The 20,487-nt window shown below is 38.6% G+C and overlaps 2 protein-coding genes across 5 annotated transcripts; both read right to left on the bottom strand.

Annotated features, from left to right (window-relative positions):
• Positions 1-2,737: 2,737 nt before the first annotated feature.
• LOC111622702 (protein spaetzle 5-like) lies at positions 2,738-10,979 on the bottom strand. Of its 3 annotated transcripts, none has more exons than XM_023365136.1 (4): positions 10,886-10,979; positions 5,266-5,414; positions 4,949-5,191; positions 2,738-2,989 (listed from the first exon to the last, which is right to left on the bottom strand). In XM_023365136.1, the coding sequence occupies exons 2-4, from the start codon at positions 5,406-5,408 to the stop codon at positions 2,791-2,793; spliced, it is 585 nt and encodes a 194-aa protein (XP_023220904.1). In that variant the 5' UTR covers positions 5,409-5,414; positions 10,886-10,979; the 3' UTR covers positions 2,738-2,790. The 3 variants fall into 3 exon arrangements, with proteins under 3 accessions (XP_023220904.1, XP_023220899.1, XP_023220894.1); XM_023365131.1 differs by lacking the exon at positions 10,886-10,979 and adding an exon at positions 10,659-10,710; XM_023365126.1 differs by lacking the exon at positions 10,886-10,979 and adding an exon at positions 7,752-8,037.
• A 2,588-nt stretch (positions 10,980-13,567) lies between these two features.
• On the bottom strand, positions 13,568-19,934 carry LOC111622688. Of its 2 annotated transcripts, none has more exons than XM_023365119.1 (3): positions 19,872-19,934; positions 14,479-14,627; positions 13,568-14,404 (listed from the first exon to the last, which is right to left on the bottom strand). In XM_023365119.1, the coding sequence occupies exons 1-3, from the start codon at positions 19,884-19,886 to the stop codon at positions 14,158-14,160; spliced, it is 411 nt and encodes a 136-aa protein (XP_023220887.1). In that variant the 5' UTR covers positions 19,887-19,934; the 3' UTR covers positions 13,568-14,157. The 2 variants fall into 2 exon arrangements, with proteins under 2 accessions (XP_023220887.1, XP_023220883.1); XM_023365115.1 differs by lacking the exon at positions 19,872-19,934 and adding an exon at positions 16,965-17,262 and having other exon boundaries at positions 13,573-14,404.
• Between the last annotated feature and the right edge of the window lie 553 nt (positions 19,935-20,487).

The following is a 20,487-nucleotide window of genomic DNA, read 5'->3' as shown; positions in this document are numbered from 1 at the left end:
CAGTATTATTATTTTTCCTGTAGAAATCAACAAATTCATAAAATATAATGATTTTTCCCCCTTCTTTCTTTTCATTAAATGCAGCCAGTATGGTACAAAAATAATAAAAAAATTGATAGAAAGTTTTTGTTTTAGCTTCGATGGAAGATTTTTTAATTAGTTTGATTACGTTTTAGTCGAAGAGGTCACGGAAAATGAAAATAATAATAAGAGAAGCGAAGAAAATACAAAATGGCGATAACTTATACGAGAGGAATTCGGTCGATAATAAAAAAAGGGAGGAAGCTTACGGATGGAATTAATTATTGCTAAGTCGTTAATTTCTTAGAAAATATTATTATCGCTTCTTATATTAAGTCTATAATTATTTAAAAGAATTACTCCCGAACGGGACCATTTTTCTAAAATAATTTCCGCATCAAATCAAATTAGCTTTATTTAAAAACTATACGCGTATTAAACGTGATAAAAACGTAAGCGAGGTAGAAGGAACACTTTTATTTTAACAATTAAATTATTTGGATCCGAATAAAAAGACGAGAAATGAATCAATCGGGTGATAAAATATCGTTAGAAAAATCAGGATCATTCGATTTCAATCGTAGATCGGCCACGTGTCTATGAGAAATTCTCTTCTATCTACGTGTTAAAACAAAGAAAATTTACCTTGGCGAGACACGAAATCACCCCAGAAAAAGGTATTAATTGTTTTCTTTTTAAAAGTAAGTTAAATTTTCTATTATACTTAATAAAAATCATGGAAAGACGTATCGATAATTATAACGTTTGTGTTATCGTATATCCGATTTGTAACGAAGTCTATCGACACCGTTACATTAGGGAGCCGTATAAGTTGTAACCCAAACGCATTGTAATCGTAACGACGTGTTAAATTAGAAAAAAGTATGGCTTTAAATCTAAAGAATCTTTTCGAACGTAATCTTTTCCATCGGATGTCGATCTTCAGTCGATGGAGGGACTTAAATTCTCTACAAAATTTGTTCCTGTTAAATTATATTCGCGGATAAAATGCATTGTAAACTTTGCTTCGATTACAGATAATTACTTTATTGCGTTCTATTAAAAAACACAAAACGGGTCAAAATAGCTATTATTATTTTTTCAAGTAACAGAAAAAATAAATATATAGAACTCATTAAAAATAGGTCTATATGATTCAAACTTTTGTAACGCCTAAATAGGGGACAGTTTCCCTTAAAAAGACCTCCCGGAAGGCATCCCCTCGTAAACAGATCGCCAAGTGTTGCGTTGCCATAACTTAACAAACAAACGTTCTAACGGACACGCGGAAATAATTTTCGCGAGGGAAAAATACGTAGTTCTGAAACTCACCAATACGGAACGGTAATGTTGCCAGCGGTAAAAAGCACGTAGAGTATGCTAATAAGCACGCGCTACGGACAATTTTAGAATATAAAACTGCCTAAAACGACACATGAAATTTGATTCATATTATTCTACATTTAACGCAACTACAGAGAAAACAAGGAGAATACTCCTGTAGGCGCGTGTCCTTGATTCGCTTGGTTTTTCCTCACCTTCTGTTTTTCTCTTTTGTTTTGGATTTCTCTCATCTCCATAAACGGTGCCAAACACCTAATTAGAAGCCGATTTCCTATAGAAAATCATCCGAAGGGTTAGTTTTCCGTGCGTTATCTCATCTAATTATTAGTGTTTGTGTAATTTCATTGAACTATTTTTTTTTTGTTTTGTTTAAAGAAAACCCGAAAAATGATATAAAATAATGGGTTTCCTCGTGGTACACGGTTTACTTGTGAAATAGTTTTGGGTAAACATTTCGTTAAATATTCCTTAAATTGTTAAATAAATAAAGATTACGACGTCGTATCGCATTTAAGATAAGAGTAAAATGTAAACATTGAGAACAGATTGGAAAGAGAATCGCTATTTAGAAAAGATATCGTTTCGATAATACGAACGGATTACAAAATCGTATTTGTAAGTTATTGGCCACGTAGAGTTTTCCCGGTTTTCTTTACGTTAATAACACCTAAATATGGAACCAATTTATGGTATTTCCATTAATTTTCGAAGGAATTTTCAAGCCATTTAAAACTGTTACTTGCGTAACTTTAACAAATAATAATATAAATCGGAAAAACAAAACAAACAAATTAATCCCTAGTGTTCGTAATTTACATTAGGTTAGGATATACCTCGTATATTTTATCGGAAGATACTTCAGGTATTTTGTATGATTAATTTTTAAAAAATATCAAGTGATATGTTGGTGTGCCGAGAATACCGATACAAATTTCGCAGGAATATACAATTAGGGAGAGAAAAATATATTCAGAAGAATTAAAAGAAGTTTCTCTCCTCCCTTCTAAACTGTACTTATGACTGCTCGGCACAAGTACTGTAGTAGACATATTGCTTTCGGATTTCTTCAGATACACTACTTGTAAGTATTGAAGCATTAACAATTAAAATACACAAATGGAACTGGAAAATTTCAATATAAATTTGTCATTTTTAGAAAACAAACAGTTTATATAGTATCAAATGATGATGAAATTAGTCGGAAACGATTGTTTCACGAAACCGGCACGCGTTGTATTAGGTTTTCTTTTCGTCCCAACGTAATTTCCGCATCAAAACACGAAAGCGAAAATCGGTAAAAGAAAAGCCAAAAGTTTAATTATTTGAGTAACGATTGGAGATGGAGAGGAGAGAGGGGAAATGAAACGAGTCGTAAGAAGGGAAATAGCTTTATTTCGGTCGACATTCCCGTAGGGATATACAGCCTTAAGGCGAAGACAGAGGATAGAATCGATTTCTGACGTAACAGACGCAGGCCACCGGAAATTGGAAGTCTTCGGAAAAGGGCCGCAGCGAGTTTTCGTCGAACGCCATCATTAGTTTCGAGATATACTTCTGGGCGCATCTGGTCTTGAATCCGGGTCCCAAGTTGTCTTGGATGGCGGAGCACGGACCCCCTTCGTCCCTGCAAAGACAAACGTCCTCGTCTTTAATGAAATTCCACGTTTTTTCTCGTTCGAACACGATAGAAAATCGCAGAGAAATCAAACCCTTTTATGTCGGACGGGAGTAATCTTTCCGTAGAGTCGTTATATAAAAGACTTGCCTTTCGAAGTTTATTTTAAAGGATAAAGACGGAGAGAAAAAAATTGCCAGGTGAAGGAAGGTTAATAAATCGGCACTGGGGATGCTTAATATCTAAACGAGTCCCGCGCAAGATAAATAAATAAATAAAGCAGAGTTGGAAAGATGGGGAAGTGTGGGAAACGGATTTGGGAGGACGATGAATCCTCGCTTAGTCCTATCGCGGTGGGCCGTTACCGACGACTCTCGTCAAATTCGCGTTAGAAATGAAAATTATCGATAGCGGTCGGATCGATAAACGATAAGAGGGAGAAATTGTCGGAGAGAGAGAGAGAACGAAGACCGAAGTTTACGGTCGAGTCACGCGCCGGTATGGGGGGGGGTCGTTTCGGATTTCTCCGATTCCCGGTTTCGGATTTCCTCGGATAGAAACGACGGTTTTCCTGCCCCCCCCGATAAGATACGCCGAGAGTTTAAACATTTGAAGAGGAGGGACGAGCGATCGACGGATAATTTTTCACCTCCCTCACGTAGGAGAAACTTTCGAAAGTCCTTACAAATAATCGGGGATAGAGAATTTACCGGTGGAAGAACGAGAACGTTCGGACTCGGGGTCTCCCCCGAGTTTATTTAAACGTAAATTTAATTAACCGCATTCTACAATAAGAGATTTATTCATTATCATTATTTATAATTGTCAGTCGATATTACATATTTCTGCAAAATCATCAAAATTAGACCGATTGCCTGAGGTGTAGATTGTTATTTCGATTAAGGTTTGCTTCTATTATAAGATTGTGTGCCCAAGTAGTATAATTAACAGGAATTATTTGACAAGGAATCGATTTCGTGTTTAAGTAGATTACTACTTTAAATACAGTAACTTTTTAAACTTATTTCAATTATTATTTTTTTAATTTTAGAAACCATATCTTTTACTATTATAGACATCACTTTTTTGTGTTAATTAATTGTTTTGTAACATCGACTGCCAATTATAAATAGTGATAATGAATAAATCCTTTATTAAATAGTTGCGGTGATTAATTCGTGATTGCGAAAATTCGACTTTTATCGGCTTTTCCATAGACGTAATGTGAGGCGGGAAGGTCGAAGTTCACTCTCTTTTCTTTCGTTTAACGTCTGATCCGGACCCAAAGGCTCTTCTATTAAGCTAATGGACCAAGGAATTTTCAGTCGTTTTAGTCCTATTTCGGCTATAAAATTAGTCCGACGATTCTATCGTGGTTAAAACACTCGTATTGACTTTTTGTGCGGGTGCGATCACTCGTTCACATATCAGAGAGACCGAAAGACTGGAACAGAGCGAGATTCGGAGGATCCGTCCTTTCGTCCGTCTTAGATTCGGATGGCGACCTTCCCAAAGAAAATCTCTTGCTAGTTCGGACGGAGACCCGCTTCTTCCGTTTGCCAAGTTTAAAACGGAATCCTTTCGTATGTTAGTTAAGTGAAACTTTAAGGAACAAAGAAAAAAGTGAAGTAGAAGCGATACGAAGACGATTCTTTTCCTCCCCTTCGACCCGAAAGTTTTCCGAAGGAGAAAATAAAAGAAAAGAAAAACGACGTTATCTTCGTCGGCAGAAGAAGCCGGGAGGGTGGCGATAAGCGACTCTCCTCTTCTCCCCTCTCCCACCGGCGACGGGGGAATTAACGGACGTTACTTCGCCCTACTCTCCCTCCGGACACGCTTTTTCGTCCCGTCTTCGGTTCGTTTACCTCCACAGAAAATTAAGCGCTTTCCGCCCGTTTCCGGGGGAAAACCCATCTTCTTCGGCTTGAGGAGAACTGATTCTCCCCTTAATTTTGCAACGATGCTTACCCGCACTTCTCGATCAGCACCGGCTGTCTGTAGGCTCGTTCGTCGTCGATCAAAAATCTCCAGATGCCGTTTTTGTCTTTGGCCGCCTTTGGAAACACCAGACGTCTGTTCACTCGACAAACCCTGGTCTCTTCCGAGTCTGCTTCCGTCGGCCTTCGTCGACTCTCCACTGCCGGGCGATCCCCCTCCCTCCGTCCGAGGGAGCGGAAGAAGCTGCCGTTGACCGCCCCGAGGATTTCTTTCCTATCCGAGAAGAGAAGACAAAAATAGGAGTGAGAATGGATCGGAGAGAAGTGGGGGTGGCTGGTGATACTTACAGGGGGTAGTTAGATACCGTCTCGCAATAGGTGTCTCTGGGATCGCACCGGATCCTGGGCGGTGAAAGGCGTTGGGAATAGTATCCGGACGGGCGACGTCCCTCCTCCGGATAGACGATCCTCTGGGCCACGACTGCGGTCATCAGCCACTGCAAATGCAGAAAAATCGGTTAACGGAAAGCGAAGAAGGAGGAAGAGAGCGACTTCTTCCGTCCGTATCACGAAATAGTTATACGAGAACGGTCGAAATTCGTCTTATCGCGGCGGCGATCAAGTCCGAAATTTTACGAGTTTCGTATTAAAATCGTACGCGTAGGAACCGGGGTTCGATGACCCGAGATCTGGCCGATCCGATTTTCATAAAAGGATTACGAAATTCGCTGGATACATCCCGCATTCTATCTAAATTAACCCGAAAAGCAAGATTCACGTTGTCTTCCGCCTCGCCATCCATATAAGAACTCGTTCTTACGAAATTAAAGAAATTAAGGGAAGGGCGGAAGCAGTCGAAGAACGATTCTTAAACTGTGAAATTGAAAATGAATAAATAAAAAGCCTTCTTCTTTGGTTCCTTCTCGAAATTAACCAAAGAAGAAGTCTCCAACGGCCGTTTCACTTTCCTTCGTCCGAAATCGCTTCATTTATACCGCAAATAGTTTTCCGTCTTGGCTTCCTATCAAACACATTTTAAAATTTATCCTTCAAACTGACTCCTACGCTTCTAGGTAGAATGGTAAACAATTGATTTTGTTAATTGCCGAGTCGACTACATCGATCGATTCGTCGAGATGAACTCTCTTCTCTTCCAGCTTGATAGCTGTGTCTTTAAGAAAACACAAATTGACTTTAATCTCGCTCTATGTCGTTACTTTCGAGGAACTCCAAGGGGATTATGAAATGCACGTGCCATCTTCGGAATCAAAAGTTTCAATGGATTATTCTTTCCTTTACATCCGGCTTCTATGCTGCATTATAATTTACATCACAAGCCATCACTTTCGCCTACTACGTTCCATATAGCTCTAGGTTAAAACAATTTCCTGACGTAATTTCGTCAATGATATAGATAATACTTCAATGCAATGGGACAAAGGTAGAAGAGGCTGTCACGCTATATTCAAACAAAGTAAATCCTCTCTCATTGACATATAGAAAGCTCCACAAGTTAAACAATCGAATTAGCTAATAGCTATCGATATAATAGTGTTAAATATGGAAATTAATTAATTGTTACTAATACAAATTAATAGTTGATATAGTAACAATTAATATGTATTTAGCCACGTGATACTAATCTTAATTTAATACAGGGGCGAGTCAATACTGATTAGAGGTGGAGAGAATAAATTTTAAATTAAATTCATTTATTATTATTATTTTTTTCTTTTTCTTAATGCTGAAAAAAAGATTTTATTGTTACTTCCGTCATAACAGTATCCGGCAAACGGGTGGCGCCATCTTCCGACGAAACGTAACACTGCCGCCGGCGAGAGGCGACTCGTCGCTCTCGCTAGTCCGTCCCGGCATAAATCGCGCATTAATTAGTATTAGCCTAATTGTGTGTTACAATTAACTGGCTGTATTTAGTACAAATCATCAAAGAAATATTTGTATGAAATTATTCCGATTCGACTTAAAAGTCCTAGTTCCGTATTTTACACTTCTCTATAATGGAATATCTATTTTCCCGACGGTGGTGGCGGATCCGACACTTTAGGGTGCGACTATGCAGACGCGAGCGAGCGAATTTTCCAAGCGAGCGAGAATATATGGCGAGAAGAGGCGAGAAGCGATAAATATCAAAGCCTGTCAGATATGTGCGAGAACCAGAAATTCGCTCTCTCCAGCGTTATTTCTCGCTTCTCGTTTGTGCATGGTTTTCCTTCGCGAAAACTAAATCGCTCGCAACCTCTCGCTCGCTCTAAATTCGCGTCTGCATAGTCGCACCCTTACCCTAGACTAGCACGCTCTTACACTAAGGGTGCGACTATGTACGTACCAGAGAGCGAGAAGAGGAGAAACGCGATAATTATAAAACCCTGTCAGATATGCGCGAGAACCGGAAATTCGCTCTCGCCGGCGATATTTCTCGCTTCTCGCTCGCGCATGGTTTTTCTTTGCTAGAATTACATCGCTCGCTACTAAATTCGCGCCTGCATAGTCGCACCCTAACCGGTGACACCGGTAAGCACGAGCGATAATTTGAGGCCCCGAGAGGAGGCTTAGGTACTGTAAACGGAAGAAAAAGCCAGCGATACGCCTTTACACTCTCCGCGGGTGGTTTTTCCCTCCTCCCACTTTCCCGAAAGATCCGCGATGGAGTCCATTTTGGCTTTCGTTCGAACTTTTTGAGTCTGTTCATCGTAAATTAGGGCGGTTCACCGGAAAAAAACGGTTCCTCTCCGCGACGATGGGACCGTCGGGTTATCTCGGAGCCGAAGAGGAACTTTTACGGATGGAGAGAAGAGGAAAAAGAAAGGACTCACCAGGGAAGGAAGCGAGCCCAGCGCGATGCGTCTCATGGGCCAGCCGGCGTTCTTCTATCGCCCGGATCTACAAGGTCGTCGGGACGCCGTCGGCCTTTTCCTTCAAACCGGAAAAACCGAGGTCGAACCCCCCTCTTTCTCCTCCCGGAATTTCTGTTTACCCGTCCGTCTTCTTTCTTTTTTTTTTTCTTTTTTCTTCCGCCGTTGGTTTTACTCCCCGGTAAAGCGCGGCGCCCTATCCGAGAACCCTCTTCCGGTGGTCCGAATCCGGTTCCTGTCTTCCTTCCCCTCTATTTGCCATTTACGTTTAATTTATTCCTAACCACGCGCGTTGTCTCCCGGAAGTCGAGTGATCGACGTCGGGGATAAACCGGTCGGCGGGAAACCGAAAATTACTTCCCTCTCTTCCGATAGATGGCGATAGTTTACGGAGACCGGGACCCATCCTTCCCCTCTTAATAACGTTTTTCTCACCTCCGTATTTTCCAAATAAACGGGGAATGTCTTTCTGTTTGACAGAGACAGCTATAAAAAGAATGTCGTTCCTTTCTTCTACTGTTAATATTTATCTACAGGCGTTGAATTAGGCTATTCTGCTATGAAAAATATTTTAGTTCAAAATTGTTCGCTACGAGATATATGGCACTGAAAAACAAATCTGCAGGGAAAATGGAGCTGCAAATAGGACCATTGCCTGTTCGACAACAACCGTACTCGAGTTCTTCGAGTGCTTCACATTTAACGGCAAAGCGACGGCCATCGTAATTGTAACTGATAAGAATGGCATCAGCTTGCTTTGCCATTTACCGTGTAATGGATGATTTTCTTCTTCTTATATGTGCCATGTAAGAAGAAGAAGAAAAGATCATCTTGGTGCAGGGTGATCTCATTTTGGTTTGTGTGCCAATGATTCTTGGGAAATTGAATACCAGAGTGGTTTCCCGTTGGATATTCGTTGTTTCGCGGAGAAGAATGCTTTCCGTGAGATCTTTTTCAGGGTAAATGGCCCATATTCGGACATTACAGACGTGAAGAAAACCCGGAAAACTCCGGGTGGTAAGCCCGTTCTGGGAGCGAACCCACAACCGAATTCCCAGTGTTCAGGGAATAGAACCGCTTGGCTTGGTGAGCATGGATAATTTTGGAACGAAAATTTTTTTGCAAAATTTTTTACCGCATCCTTTGAATAGAGTGTACACAAATTTTGGTGTTAGCCAGCTTATTGGCTAGAACTACAGAGTTTTCTGAATAGAACAACTGAAATTAAGGCCACCCTGTACTTTTACTACAAAGCAGACAAAAATACCCCATTCCGTACATAACATTTATACATTTCTAGCGAGAAATCTTTTCCTATTACTTTTATTTGTAGTTATTATTTGTCTATAAATATAGCAACCATATCAAAGAAGATGTTGCATCTTGAACATTTTGTTATTTATAAAAGTAGTATTAACTTAAAACTGGAAATTTCATGTTTAGGATGTTACTCAACATAATCATTGTCAAAAATTGAATATCAAACTCAGCTTCTTTTAAAACATTTAATAAAACATTTAACACCTTATAACGCTGAGAAATATTTATTAAAACACAAACGTTTTCAGCCTAATGGAATAGGCCATCATCAGGTGACAGGCTATTAAACAACTTTTAAAAATTGCGTTAAAACGGAACTTTCGAACATTACAAATTCAAAATTAAAACGTAGAATAAATTAACCAATCACTATACAAAATAACTATAATAAATAGATTGAAGCCATATTAATATAAATAAGAAAATAAGGCGATATAAAACTAAAAACAAAAATAAACCTAAAAGATTAAATGCAAAAAAATGATTAAATTCATAAAAATATATATCAAAAAGCATCCCATTATAAAGGCAGATATGAACTAAGACTTTGTGTGTTTTAACTTTTCTTCTACAAAGAACTTCCATGCCGAAGCTAAACCATCAGCATCCCTCGCATTGATACAACCGTCCCTTAATTTACTCTTATAAATTTCAATTTTTTCATGTTGCAAAGCCAACGATGGGGACCGCAACGTCTTGAGAATAGACGCTTCATTCCATTTAACTACCGAAGCCTCCGCTTGTGCCATACTTGACAAAACCGTGGTACAATGCCATTTACTAATGTCATATTTGTGTTTTTTAAGCCTAATAGTCAAATTCCGTCTAGTGACTCCAATATAGTCCTTCTTAACTCCTAGATGTTGGTTTTCAAAGGGAATTTTATACACGCCCACTGTACCTTCTTTCTTAAGCTTGTCCTCATCGTTTCTAAGAATACTGTATAAATTAGGGCCCCTTTTGTAAACTAGTTTGGAGCGTTTTCTGTCTGAAACTTGCTTCGTGATGTCCCTGAAGTTTTTATTATACGTAAATTTGGTGATGTTAAACTGATCTGTTCCGGTTCTTAACCTCTTGCCTCTTTCGTAACTTTTTATTAGCCCTTCAATTGTACTTTTGCGGTAACCCAAATTTGAAGCTACTTCCTTAATTCTGTCAATCTCTTTAATCCTGTCCAATACATTCTAATTCGAATGACCAGCATGAATACAAAATGTCAGCATTTCGTGCACTCATTAGGAGAGCGTTTATTTATTGCCCCAATGTATTGCCTCAATCTATTTATTATAGTTATTTTGTATAGAGATTGGTTAATTTATTTTACGTTTTAATTTTGAATTTGTAATGTTCGAAAGTTCCGTTTTAACGCAATTTTTAAAAGTTGTTCGATAGACTGTCACCTGATGATGGCCTATTCCATTAGGCTGAAAACGTTTGTGTTTTAATAAATATTTCTTAGCGTTATAAAATGTTTAATATTTTATTAAATAATCATTGTATTATTCAGTAGTAAAAGTATTTCATTCGGTCTTTTATATAAGTGATTACCTTTATAACGATCATTTCCCATTACGTAGTGTTTGATACACTCGAGTTATTTCTCTCGATTGTTATTTTCGAATTTCTTCATGTTATTATTAAACAAAAAGAATTTCCGTAAATGTATTGTTTAGATTTTTGTTTGAATGTGAATAGAAAATAGTAAAGATTCTCCGTGAAAAGGTGTTTCCGATACTACTTAAATTCTATATAAATATTCGTTGAATGTACTGTACCCTTATGAACTTCTTCGGCCTTTAACTCCCAAAGCATCACTAAAAATAAAAATAAACAAAGGCCTTTAACAATGGACCTAATCGTGGCCTTCGCTACTGTATAGAAAATGGCGTGGGTGTAAAATTGGAAGGGAGTAAATAAATCTTTATAAAATAAATATTTTTGTAGGAAAAGAATATCAGAAGAAAGATTAGATGTGTTTGGAGGTTCAAACGCTTTCCTCTGACTTATGTGCGTGTATGTGTATCCTGCAGAACAATAATTCGTCGTACTTTATATAAAAGGTAATAATAAATTGGCCTAAATAATCTGTCATTTCATTAGATTGTCGAATCGATTTTAATTAACACAATTAAAGGAAACTTTTATTAAATTATCGCTAAATTAATTTCAATTTAAATTACCTTTCAACCGAGTTGTAATTTTATTTTCGTTAAAAAATTTTCCACGATAAAAATATAACGATTTCGTTTAAATAACGTTTCGCTGTACTTTTTAAGATTTATCTTCAACCGATGTAAAAAATTCCAATTGAGAATAAATCGCCTAAAGGCCAGTTGCTTATCGACGTATAAAAAGAAAACAATGTAGCAACGAGTTGCATAACTTTCCCGGTCTTTTATGATATTTTATTTTAAAAATAACATTTGTATTATTAATCAAATTATATAACAAATTATATGTGCCTCCATCTTTTTCTGTTATAATAATTTTATACATTTTTATTTATTATAAAGTAACAAAAAATTTAATTTTGAGTTTTATAACACGCTGTAAATTCTAACAAGATAAAATCATCATTAAGTCTATCCCCTCGCGAGATATGACATTTGACCACTCTCTATCTCTCTATCCCCTTGACCTTCTACAATTAAAATTTAATAGCATCAATGCCTCTTATATACAAGTTACCACGCCAAATTTCATTACTTTATCTTCATCCCATCCTAAGATATCAAGCGAAATAGACACCAACATCTCCCACACACACACACACATATCCACAGATTTTTCTGGCTTTTTTGGGGGTTGAAGTTGTCTCAAAACTTAAAAATTCGGAGGGTCAAATTTGACACGATTCCAATACGTTCCTTATTATGTAGACATAACAAGTCGGGAAAGAAATAATAAAAAGAATATACTATTCGATTCGTACTAAATACAAACAAATTACGAATCATTACATCTCTAGAATAATACTGAAAAACAGTCGTCAATTTTATTATATATTGTGTAATTTCAAGATATTAAGAACAATTCGTCTTCCAATTTCAATACAGTTGAATTGTAAATGATTTTACACTTTTATCTTCGTAGGAAACTCTGAATTCTTCTATCCTTATCTGTATTCTCTTACTCCTAACGATTTTGATAAATGATTTCGTAACTTTGAATTTTTCACGCCTTTATCATAAAGTAGGAATAGAAGATGCAATAGAGATGATGGATGACGGTGTCGACAAACATCCGCCACGATCCGTCAACGGACCTAATTATCGGTCCAACCCTGGAAAAATCATTAATTTTAACTAATACGGAAGTTGCGAGAGAAAAAAAAAGACGTCGAAGAAGGACATTGGGGAATTACTATCAAAAAAAATAATTTTTTTTTAAATTTATNGGGAGGACGATGAATCCTCGCTTAGTCCTATCGCGGTGGGCCGTTACCGACGACTCTCGTCAAATTCGCGTTAGAAATGAAAATTATCGATAGCGGTCGGATCGATAAACGATAAGAGGGAGAAATTGTCGGAGAGAGAGAGAGAACGAAGACCGAAGTTTACGGTCGAGTCACGCGCCGGTATGGGGGGGGGGTTCGTTTCGGATTTCTCCGATTCCCGGTTTCGGATTTCCTCGGATAGAAACGACGGTTTTCCTGCCCCCCCCGATAAGATACGCCGAGAGTTTAAACATTTGAAGAGGAGGGACGAGCGATCGACGGATAATTTTTCACCTCCCTCACGTAGGAGAAACTTTCGAAAGTCCTTACAAATAGTCGGGAATAGAGAATTTACCGGTGGAAGAACGAGAACGTTCGGACTCGGGGTCTCCCCCGAGTTTATTTAAACGTAAATTTAATTAACCGCATTCTACAATAAGAGATTTATTCATTATCATTATTTATAATTGTCAGTCGATATTACATATTTCTGCAAAATCATCAAAATTAGACCGATTGCCTGAGGTGTAGATTGTTATTTCGATTAAGGTTTGCTTCTATTATAAGATTGTGTGCCCAAGTAGTATAATTAACAGGAATTATTTGACAAGGAATCGATTTCGTGTTTAAGTAGATTACTACTTTAAATACAGTAACTTTTTAAACTTATTTCAATTATTATTTTTTTAATTTTAGAAACCATATCTTTTACTATTATAGACATCACTTTTTTGTGTTAATTAATTGTTTTGTAACATCGACTGCCAATTATAAATAGTGATAATGAATAAATCCTTTATTAAATAGTTGCGGTGATTAATTCGTGATTGCGAAAATTCGACTTTTATCGGCTTTTCCATAGACGTAATGTGAGGCGGGAAGGTCGAAGTTCACTCTCTTTTCTTTCGTTTAACGTCTGATCCGGACCCAAAGGCTCTTCTATTAAGCTAATGGACCAAGGAATTTTCAGTCGTTTTAGTCCTATTTCGGCTATAAAATTAGTCCGACGATTCTATCGTGGTTAAAACACTCGTATTGACTTTTTGTGCGGGTGCGATCACTCGTTCACATATCAGAGAGACCGAAAGACTGGAACAGAGCGAGATTCGGAGGATCCGTCCTTTCGTCCGTCTTAGATTCGGATGGCGACCTTCCCAAAGAAAATCTCTTGCTAGTTCGGACGGAGACCCGCTTCTTCCGTTTGCCAAGTTTAAAACGGAATCCTTTCGTATGTTAGTTAAGTGAAACTTTAAGGAACAAAGAAAAAAGTGAAGTAGAAGCGATACGAAGACGATTCTTTTCCTCCCCTTCGACCCGAAAGTTTTCCGAAGGAGAAAATAAAAGAAAAGAAAAACGACGTTATCTTCGTCGGCAGAAGAAGCCGGGAGGGTGGCGATAAGCGACTCTCCTCTTCTCCCCTCTCCCACCGGCGACGGGGGAATTAACGGACGTTACTTCGCCCTACTCTCCCTCCGGACACGCTTTTTCGTCCCGTCTTCGGTTCGTTTACCTCCACAGAAAATTAAGCGCTTTCCGCCCGTTTCCGGGGGAAAACCCATCTTCTTCGGCTTGAGGAAAACACTGATTCTCCCCTTAATTTTGCAACGATGCTTACCCGCACTTCTCGATCAGCACCGGCTGTCTGTAGGCTCGTTCGTCGTCGATCAAAAATCTCCAGATGCCGTTTTTGTCTTTGGCCGCCTTTGGAAACACCAGACGTCTGTTCACTCGACAAACCCTGGTCTCTTCCGAGTCTGCTTCCGTCGGCCTTCGTCGACTCTCCACTGCCGGGCGATCCCCCTCCCTCCGTCCGAGGGAGCGGAAGAAGCTGCCGTTGACCGCCCCGAGGATTTCTTTCCTATCCGAGAAGAGAAGACAAAAATAGGAGTGAGAATGGATCGGAGAGAAGTGGGGGTGGCTGGTGATACTTACAGGGGGTAGTTAGATACCGTCTCGCAATAGGTGTCTCTGGGATCGCACCGGATCCTGGGCGGTGAAAGGCGTTGGGAATAGTATCCGGACGGGCGACGTCCCTCCTCCGGATAGACGATCCTCTGGGCCACGACTGCGGTCATCAGCCACTGCAAATGCAGAAAAATCGGTTAACGGAAAGCGAAGAAGGAGGAAGAGAGCGACTTCTTCCGTCCGTATCACGAAATAGTTATACGAGAACGGTCGAAATTCGTCTTATCGCGGCGGCGATCAAGTCCGAAATTTTACGAGTTTCGTATTAAAATCGTACGCGTAGGAACCGGGGTTCGATGACCCGAGATCTGGCCGATCCGATTTTCATAAAAGGATTACGAAATTCGCTGGATACATCCCGCATTCTATCTAAATTAACCCGAAAAGCAAGATTCACGTTGTCTTCCGCCTCGCCATCCATATAAGAACTCGTTCTTACGAAATTAAAGAAATTAAGGGAAGGGCGGAAGCAGTCGAAGAACGATTCTTAAACTGTGAAATTGAAAATGAATAAATAAAAAGCCTTCTTCTTTGGTTCCTTCTCGAAATTAACCAAAGAAGAAGTCTCCAACGGCCGTTTCACTTTCCTTCGTCCGAAATCGCTTCATTTATACCGCAAATAGTTTTCCGTCTTGGCTTCCTATCAAACACATTTTAAAATTTATCCTTCAAACTGACTCCTACGCTTCTAGGTTGAATGGTAAACAATTGATTTTGTTAATTGCCGAGTCGACTACATCGATCGATTCGTCGAGATGAACTCTCTTCTCTTCCAGCTTGATAGCTGTGTCTTTAAGAAAACACAAATTGACTTTAATCTCGCTCTATGTCGTTACTTTCGAGGAACTCCAAGGGGATTATGAAATGCACGTGCCATCTTCGGAATCAAAAGTTTCAATGGATTATTCTTTCCTTTACATCCGGCTTCTATGCTGCATTATAATTTACATCACAAGCCATCACTTTCGCCTACTACGTTCCATATAGCTCTAGGTTAAAACAATTTCCTGACGTAATTTCGTCAATGATATAGATAATACTTCAATGCAATGGGACAAAGGTAGAAGAGGCTGTCACGCTATATTCAAACAAAGTAAATCCTCTCTCATTGACATATAGAAAGCTCCACAAGTTAAACAATCGAATTAGCTAATAGCTATCGATATAATAGTGTTAAATATGGAAATTAATTAATTGTTACTAATACAAATTAATAGTTGATATAGTAACAATTAATATGTATTTAGCCACGTGATACTAATCTTAATTTAATACAGGGGCGAGTCAATACTGATTAGAGGTGGAGAGAATAAATTTTAAATTAAATTCATTTATTATTATTATTTTTTTCTTTTTCTTAATGCTGAAAAAAAGATTTTATTGTTACTTCCGTCATAACAGTATCCGGCAAACGGGTGGCGCCATCTTCCGACGAAACGTAACACTGCCGCCGGCGAGAGGCGACTCGTCGCTCTCGCTAGTCCGTCCCGGCATAAATCGCGCATTAATTAGTATTAGCCTAATTGTGTGTTACAATTAACTGGCTGTATTTAGTACAAATCATCAAAGAAATATTTGTATGAAATTATTCCGATTCGACTTAAAAGTCCTAGTTCCGTATTTTACACTTCTCTATAATGGAATATCTATTTTCCCGACGGTGGTGGCGGATCCGACACTTTAGGGTGCGACTATGCAGACGCGAGCGAGCGAATTTTCCAAGCGAGCGAGAATATATGGCGAGAAGAGGCGAGAAGCGATAAATATCAAAGCCTGTCAGATATGTGCGAGAACCAGAAATTCGCTCTCTCCAGCGTTATTTCTCGCTTCTCGTTTGTGCATGGTTTTCTTTTGCGAAAACTAAATCGCTCGCAACCTCTCGCTCGCTCTAAATTCGCGTCTGCATAGTCGCACCCTTACCCTAGACTAGCACGCTCTTACACTAAGGGTGCGACTATGTACGTACCAGAGAGCGAGAAGAGGAGAGACGCGATAATTATAAAACCCTGTCAGATATGCGCGAGAACCGGAAATTCGCTCTCGCCGGCGATATTTCTCGCTTCTCGCTCGCGCATGGTTTTTCTTTGCTAGAATTACATCGCTCGCTACTAAATTCGCGCCTGCATAGTCGCACCCTAACCGGTGACACCGGTAAGCACGAGCGATAATTTGAGGCCCCGAGAGGAGGCTTAGGTACTGTAAACGGAAGAAAAAGCCAGCGATACGCCTTTACACTCTCCGCGGGTGGTTTTTCCCTCCTCCCACTTTCCCGAAAGATCCGCGATGGAGTCCATTTTGGCTTTCGTTCGAACTTTTTGAGTCTGTTCATCGTAAATTAGGGCGGTTCACCGGAAAAAAACGGTTCCTCTCCGCGACGATGGGACCGTCGGGTTATCTCGGAGCCGAAGAGGAACTTTTACGGATGGAGAGAAGAGGAAAAAGAAAGGACTCACCAGGGAAGGAAGCGAGCCCAGCGCGATGCGTCTCATGGGCCAGCCGGCGTTCTTCTATCGCCCGGATCTACAAGGTCGTCGGGACGCCGTCGGCCTTTTCCTTCAAACCGGAAAAACCGAGGTCGAACCCCCCTCTTTCTCCTCCCGGAATTTCTGTTTACCCGTCCGTCTTCTTTCTTTTTTTTTTTCTTTTTTCTTCCGCCGTTGGTTTTACTCCCCGGTAAAGCGCGGCGCCCTATCCGAGAACCCTCTTCCGGTGGTCCGAATCCGGTTCCTGTCTTCCTTCCCCTCTATTTGCCATTTACGTTTAATTTATTCCTAACCACGCGCGTTGTCTCCCGGAAGTCGAGTGATCGACGTCGGGGATAAACCGGTCGGCGGGAAACCGAAAATTACTTCCCTCTCTTCCGATAGATGGCGATAGTTTACGGAGACCGGGACCCATCCTTCCCCTCTTAATAACGTTTTTCTCACCTCCGTATTTTCCAAATAAACGGGGAATGTCTTTCTGTTTGACAGAGACAGCTATAAAAAGAATGTCGTTCCTTTCTTCTACTGTTAATATTTATCTACAGGCGTTGAATTAGGCTATTCTGCTATGAAAAATATTTTAGTTCAAAATTGTTCGCTACGAGATATATGGCACTGAAAAACAAATCTGCAGGGAAAATGGAGCTGCAAATAGGACCATTGCCTGTTCGACAACAACCGTACTCGAGTTCTTCGAGTGCTTCACATTTAACGGCAAAGCGACGGCCATCGTAATTGTAACTGATAAGAATGGCATCAGCTTGCTTTGCCATTTACCGTGTAATGGATGATTTTCTTCTTCTTATATGTGCCATGTAAGAAGAAGAAGAAAAGATCATCTTGGTGCAGGGTGATCTCATTTTGGTTTGTGTGCCAATGATTCTTGGGAAATTGAATACCAGAGTGGTTTCCCGTTGGATATTCGTTGTTTCGCGGAGAAGAATGCCTTCCGTGAGATCTTTTTCAGGGTAAATGGCCCATATTCGGACATTACAGACGTGAAGAAAACCCGGAAAACTCCGGGTGGTAAGCCCGTTCTGGGAGCGAACCCACAACCGAATTCCCAGTGTTCAGGGAATAGAACCGCTTGGCTTGGTGAGCATGGATAATTTTGGAACGAAAATTTTTTTGCAAAATTTTTTACCGCATCCTTTGAATAGAGTGTACACAAATTTTGGTGTTAGCCAGCTTATTGGCTAGAACTACAGAGTTTTCTGAATAGAACAACTGAAATTAAGGCCACCCTGTACTTTTACTACAAAGCAGACAAAAATACCCCATTCCGTACATAACATTTATACATTTCTAGCGAGAAATCTTTTCCTATTACTTTTATTTGTAGTTATTATTTGTCTATAAATATAGCAACCATATCAAAGAAGATGTTGCATCTTGAACATTTTGTTATTTATAAAAGTAGTATTAACTTAAAACTGGAAATTTCATGTTTAGGATGTTACTCAACATAATCATTGTCAAAAATTGAATATCAAACTCAGCTTCTTTTAAAACATTTAATAAAACATTTAACACCTTATAACGCTGAGAAATATTTATTAAAACACAAACGTTTTCAGCCTAATGGAATAGGCCATCATCAGGTGACAGGCTATTAAACAACTTTTAAAAATTGCGTTAAAACGGAACTTTCGAACATTACAAATTCAAAATTAAAACGTAGAATAAATTAACCAATCACTATACAAAATAACTATAATAAATAGATTGAAGCCATATTAATATAAATAAGAAAATAAGGCGATATAAAACTAAAAACAAAAATAAACCTAAAAGATTAAATGCAAAAAAATGATTAAATTCATAAAAATATATATCAAAAAGCATCCCATTATAAAGGCAGATATGAACTAAGACTTTGTGTGTTTTAACTTTTCTTCTACAAAGAACTTCCATGCCGAAGCTAAACCATCAGCATCCCTCGCATTGATACAACCGTCCCTTAATTTACTCTTATAAATTTCAATTTTTTCATGTTGCAAAGCCAACGATGGGGACCGCAACGTCTTGAGAATAGACGCTTCATTCCATTTAACTACCGAAGCCTCCGCTTGTGCCATACTTGACAAAACCGTGGTACAATGCCATTTACTAATGTCATATTTGTGTTTTTTAAGCCTAATAGTCAAATTCCGTCTAGTGACTCCAATATAGTCCTTCTTAACTCCTAGATGTTGGTTTTCAAAGGGAATTTTATACACGCCCACTGTACCTTCTTTCTTAAGCTTGTCCTCATCGTTTCTAAGAATACTGTATAAATTAGGGCCCCTTTTGTAAACTAGTTTGGAGCGTTTTCTGTCTGAAACTTGCTTCGTGATGTCCCTGAAGTTTTTATTATACGTAAATTTGGTGATGTTAAACTGATCTGTTCCGGTTCTTAACCTCTTGCCTCTTTCGTAACTTTTTATTAGCCCTTCAATTGTACTTTTGCGGTAACCCAAATTTGAAGCTACTTCCTTAATTCTGTCAATCTCTTTAATCCTGTCCAATACATTCTAATTCGAATGACCAGCATGAATACAAAATGTCAGCATTTCGTGCACTCATTAGGAGAGCGTTTATTTATTGCCCCAATGTATTGCCTCAATCTATTTATTATAGTTATTTTGTATAGAGATTGGTTAATTTATTTTACGTTTTAATTTTGAATTTGTAATGTTCGAAAGTTCCGTTTTAACGCAATTTTTAAAAGTTGTTCGATAGACTGTCACCTGATGATGGCCTATTCCATTAGGCTGAAAACGTTTGTGTTTTAATAAATATTTCTTAGCGTTATAAAATGTTTAATATTTTATTAAATAATCATTGTATTATTCAGTAGTAAAAGTATTTCATTCGGTCTTTTATATAAGTGATTACCTTTATAACGATCATTTCCCATTACGTAGTGTTTGATACACTCGAGTTATTTCTCTCGATTGTTATTTTCGAATTTCTTCATGTTATTATTAAACAAAAAGAATTTCCGTAAATGTATTGTTTAGATTTTTGTTTGAATGTGAATAGAAAATAGTAAAGATTCTCCGTGAAAAGGTGTTTCCGATACTACTTAAATTCTATATAAATATTCGTTGAATGTACTGTACCCTTACGAACTTCTTCGGCCTTTAACTCCCAAAGCATCACTAAAAATAAAAATAAACAAAGGCCTTTAACAATGGACCTAATCGTGGCCTTCGCTACTGTATAGAAAATGGCGTGGGTGTAAAATTGGAAGGGAGTAAATAAATCTTTATAAAATAAATATTTTTGTAGGAAAAGAATATCAGAAGAAAGATTAGATGTGTTTGGAGGTTCAAACGCTTTCCTCTGACTTATGTGCGTGTATGTGTATCCTGCAGAACAATAATTCGTCGTACTTTATATAAAAGGTAATAATAAATTGGCCTAAATAATCTGTCATTTCATTAGATTGTCGAATCGATTTTAATTAACACAATTAAAGGAAACTTTTATTAAATTATCGCTAAATTAA

This window comes from Centruroides sculpturatus, unplaced genomic scaffold (genome assembly GCF_000671375.1).
Source record: "Centruroides sculpturatus isolate CEXI.00-Female unplaced genomic scaffold, Cexi_2.0 scaffold39, whole genome shotgun sequence".
NCBI lineage: Eukaryota > Metazoa > Arthropoda > Arachnida > Scorpiones > Buthidae > Centruroides > Centruroides sculpturatus.
This window is presented reverse-complemented; position numbering and strand designations above follow the sequence as displayed.

What these genes read in the sequence shown, in the direction of transcription:
- LOC111622688 (XM_023365115.1), bottom strand. Translation starts at nt 17,000, where the DNA reads ATGAGACGCATCGCGCTGGGCTCGCTTCCTTCCCTG. An exon ending in TGGGCTCGCTTCCTTCCCTG is followed by an intron (nt 14,628 to 16,964) that starts GTGAGTCCTTTC and finishes CTGCATTTGCAG; the next exon opens with TGGCTGATGACCGCAGTCGT. An exon ending in ACGGTATCTAACTACCCCCT is followed by an intron (nt 14,405 to 14,478) that starts GTAAGTATCACC and finishes CTTCTCGGATAG; the next exon opens with GAAAGAAATCCTCGGGGCGG.
- LOC111622702 (XM_023365126.1), bottom strand. Translation starts at nt 7,787, where the DNA reads ATGAGACGCATCGCGCTGGGCTCGCTTCCTTCCCTG. An exon ending in ACGGTATCTAACTACCCCCT is followed by an intron (nt 5,192 to 5,265) that starts GTAAGTATCACC and finishes CTTCTCGGATAG; the next exon opens with GAAAGAAATCCTCGGGGCGG. An exon ending in GTGCTGATCGAGAAGTGCGG is followed by an intron (nt 2,990 to 4,948) that starts GTAAGCATCGTT and finishes TTGTCTTTGCAG; the next exon opens with GGACGAAGGGGGTCCGTGCT.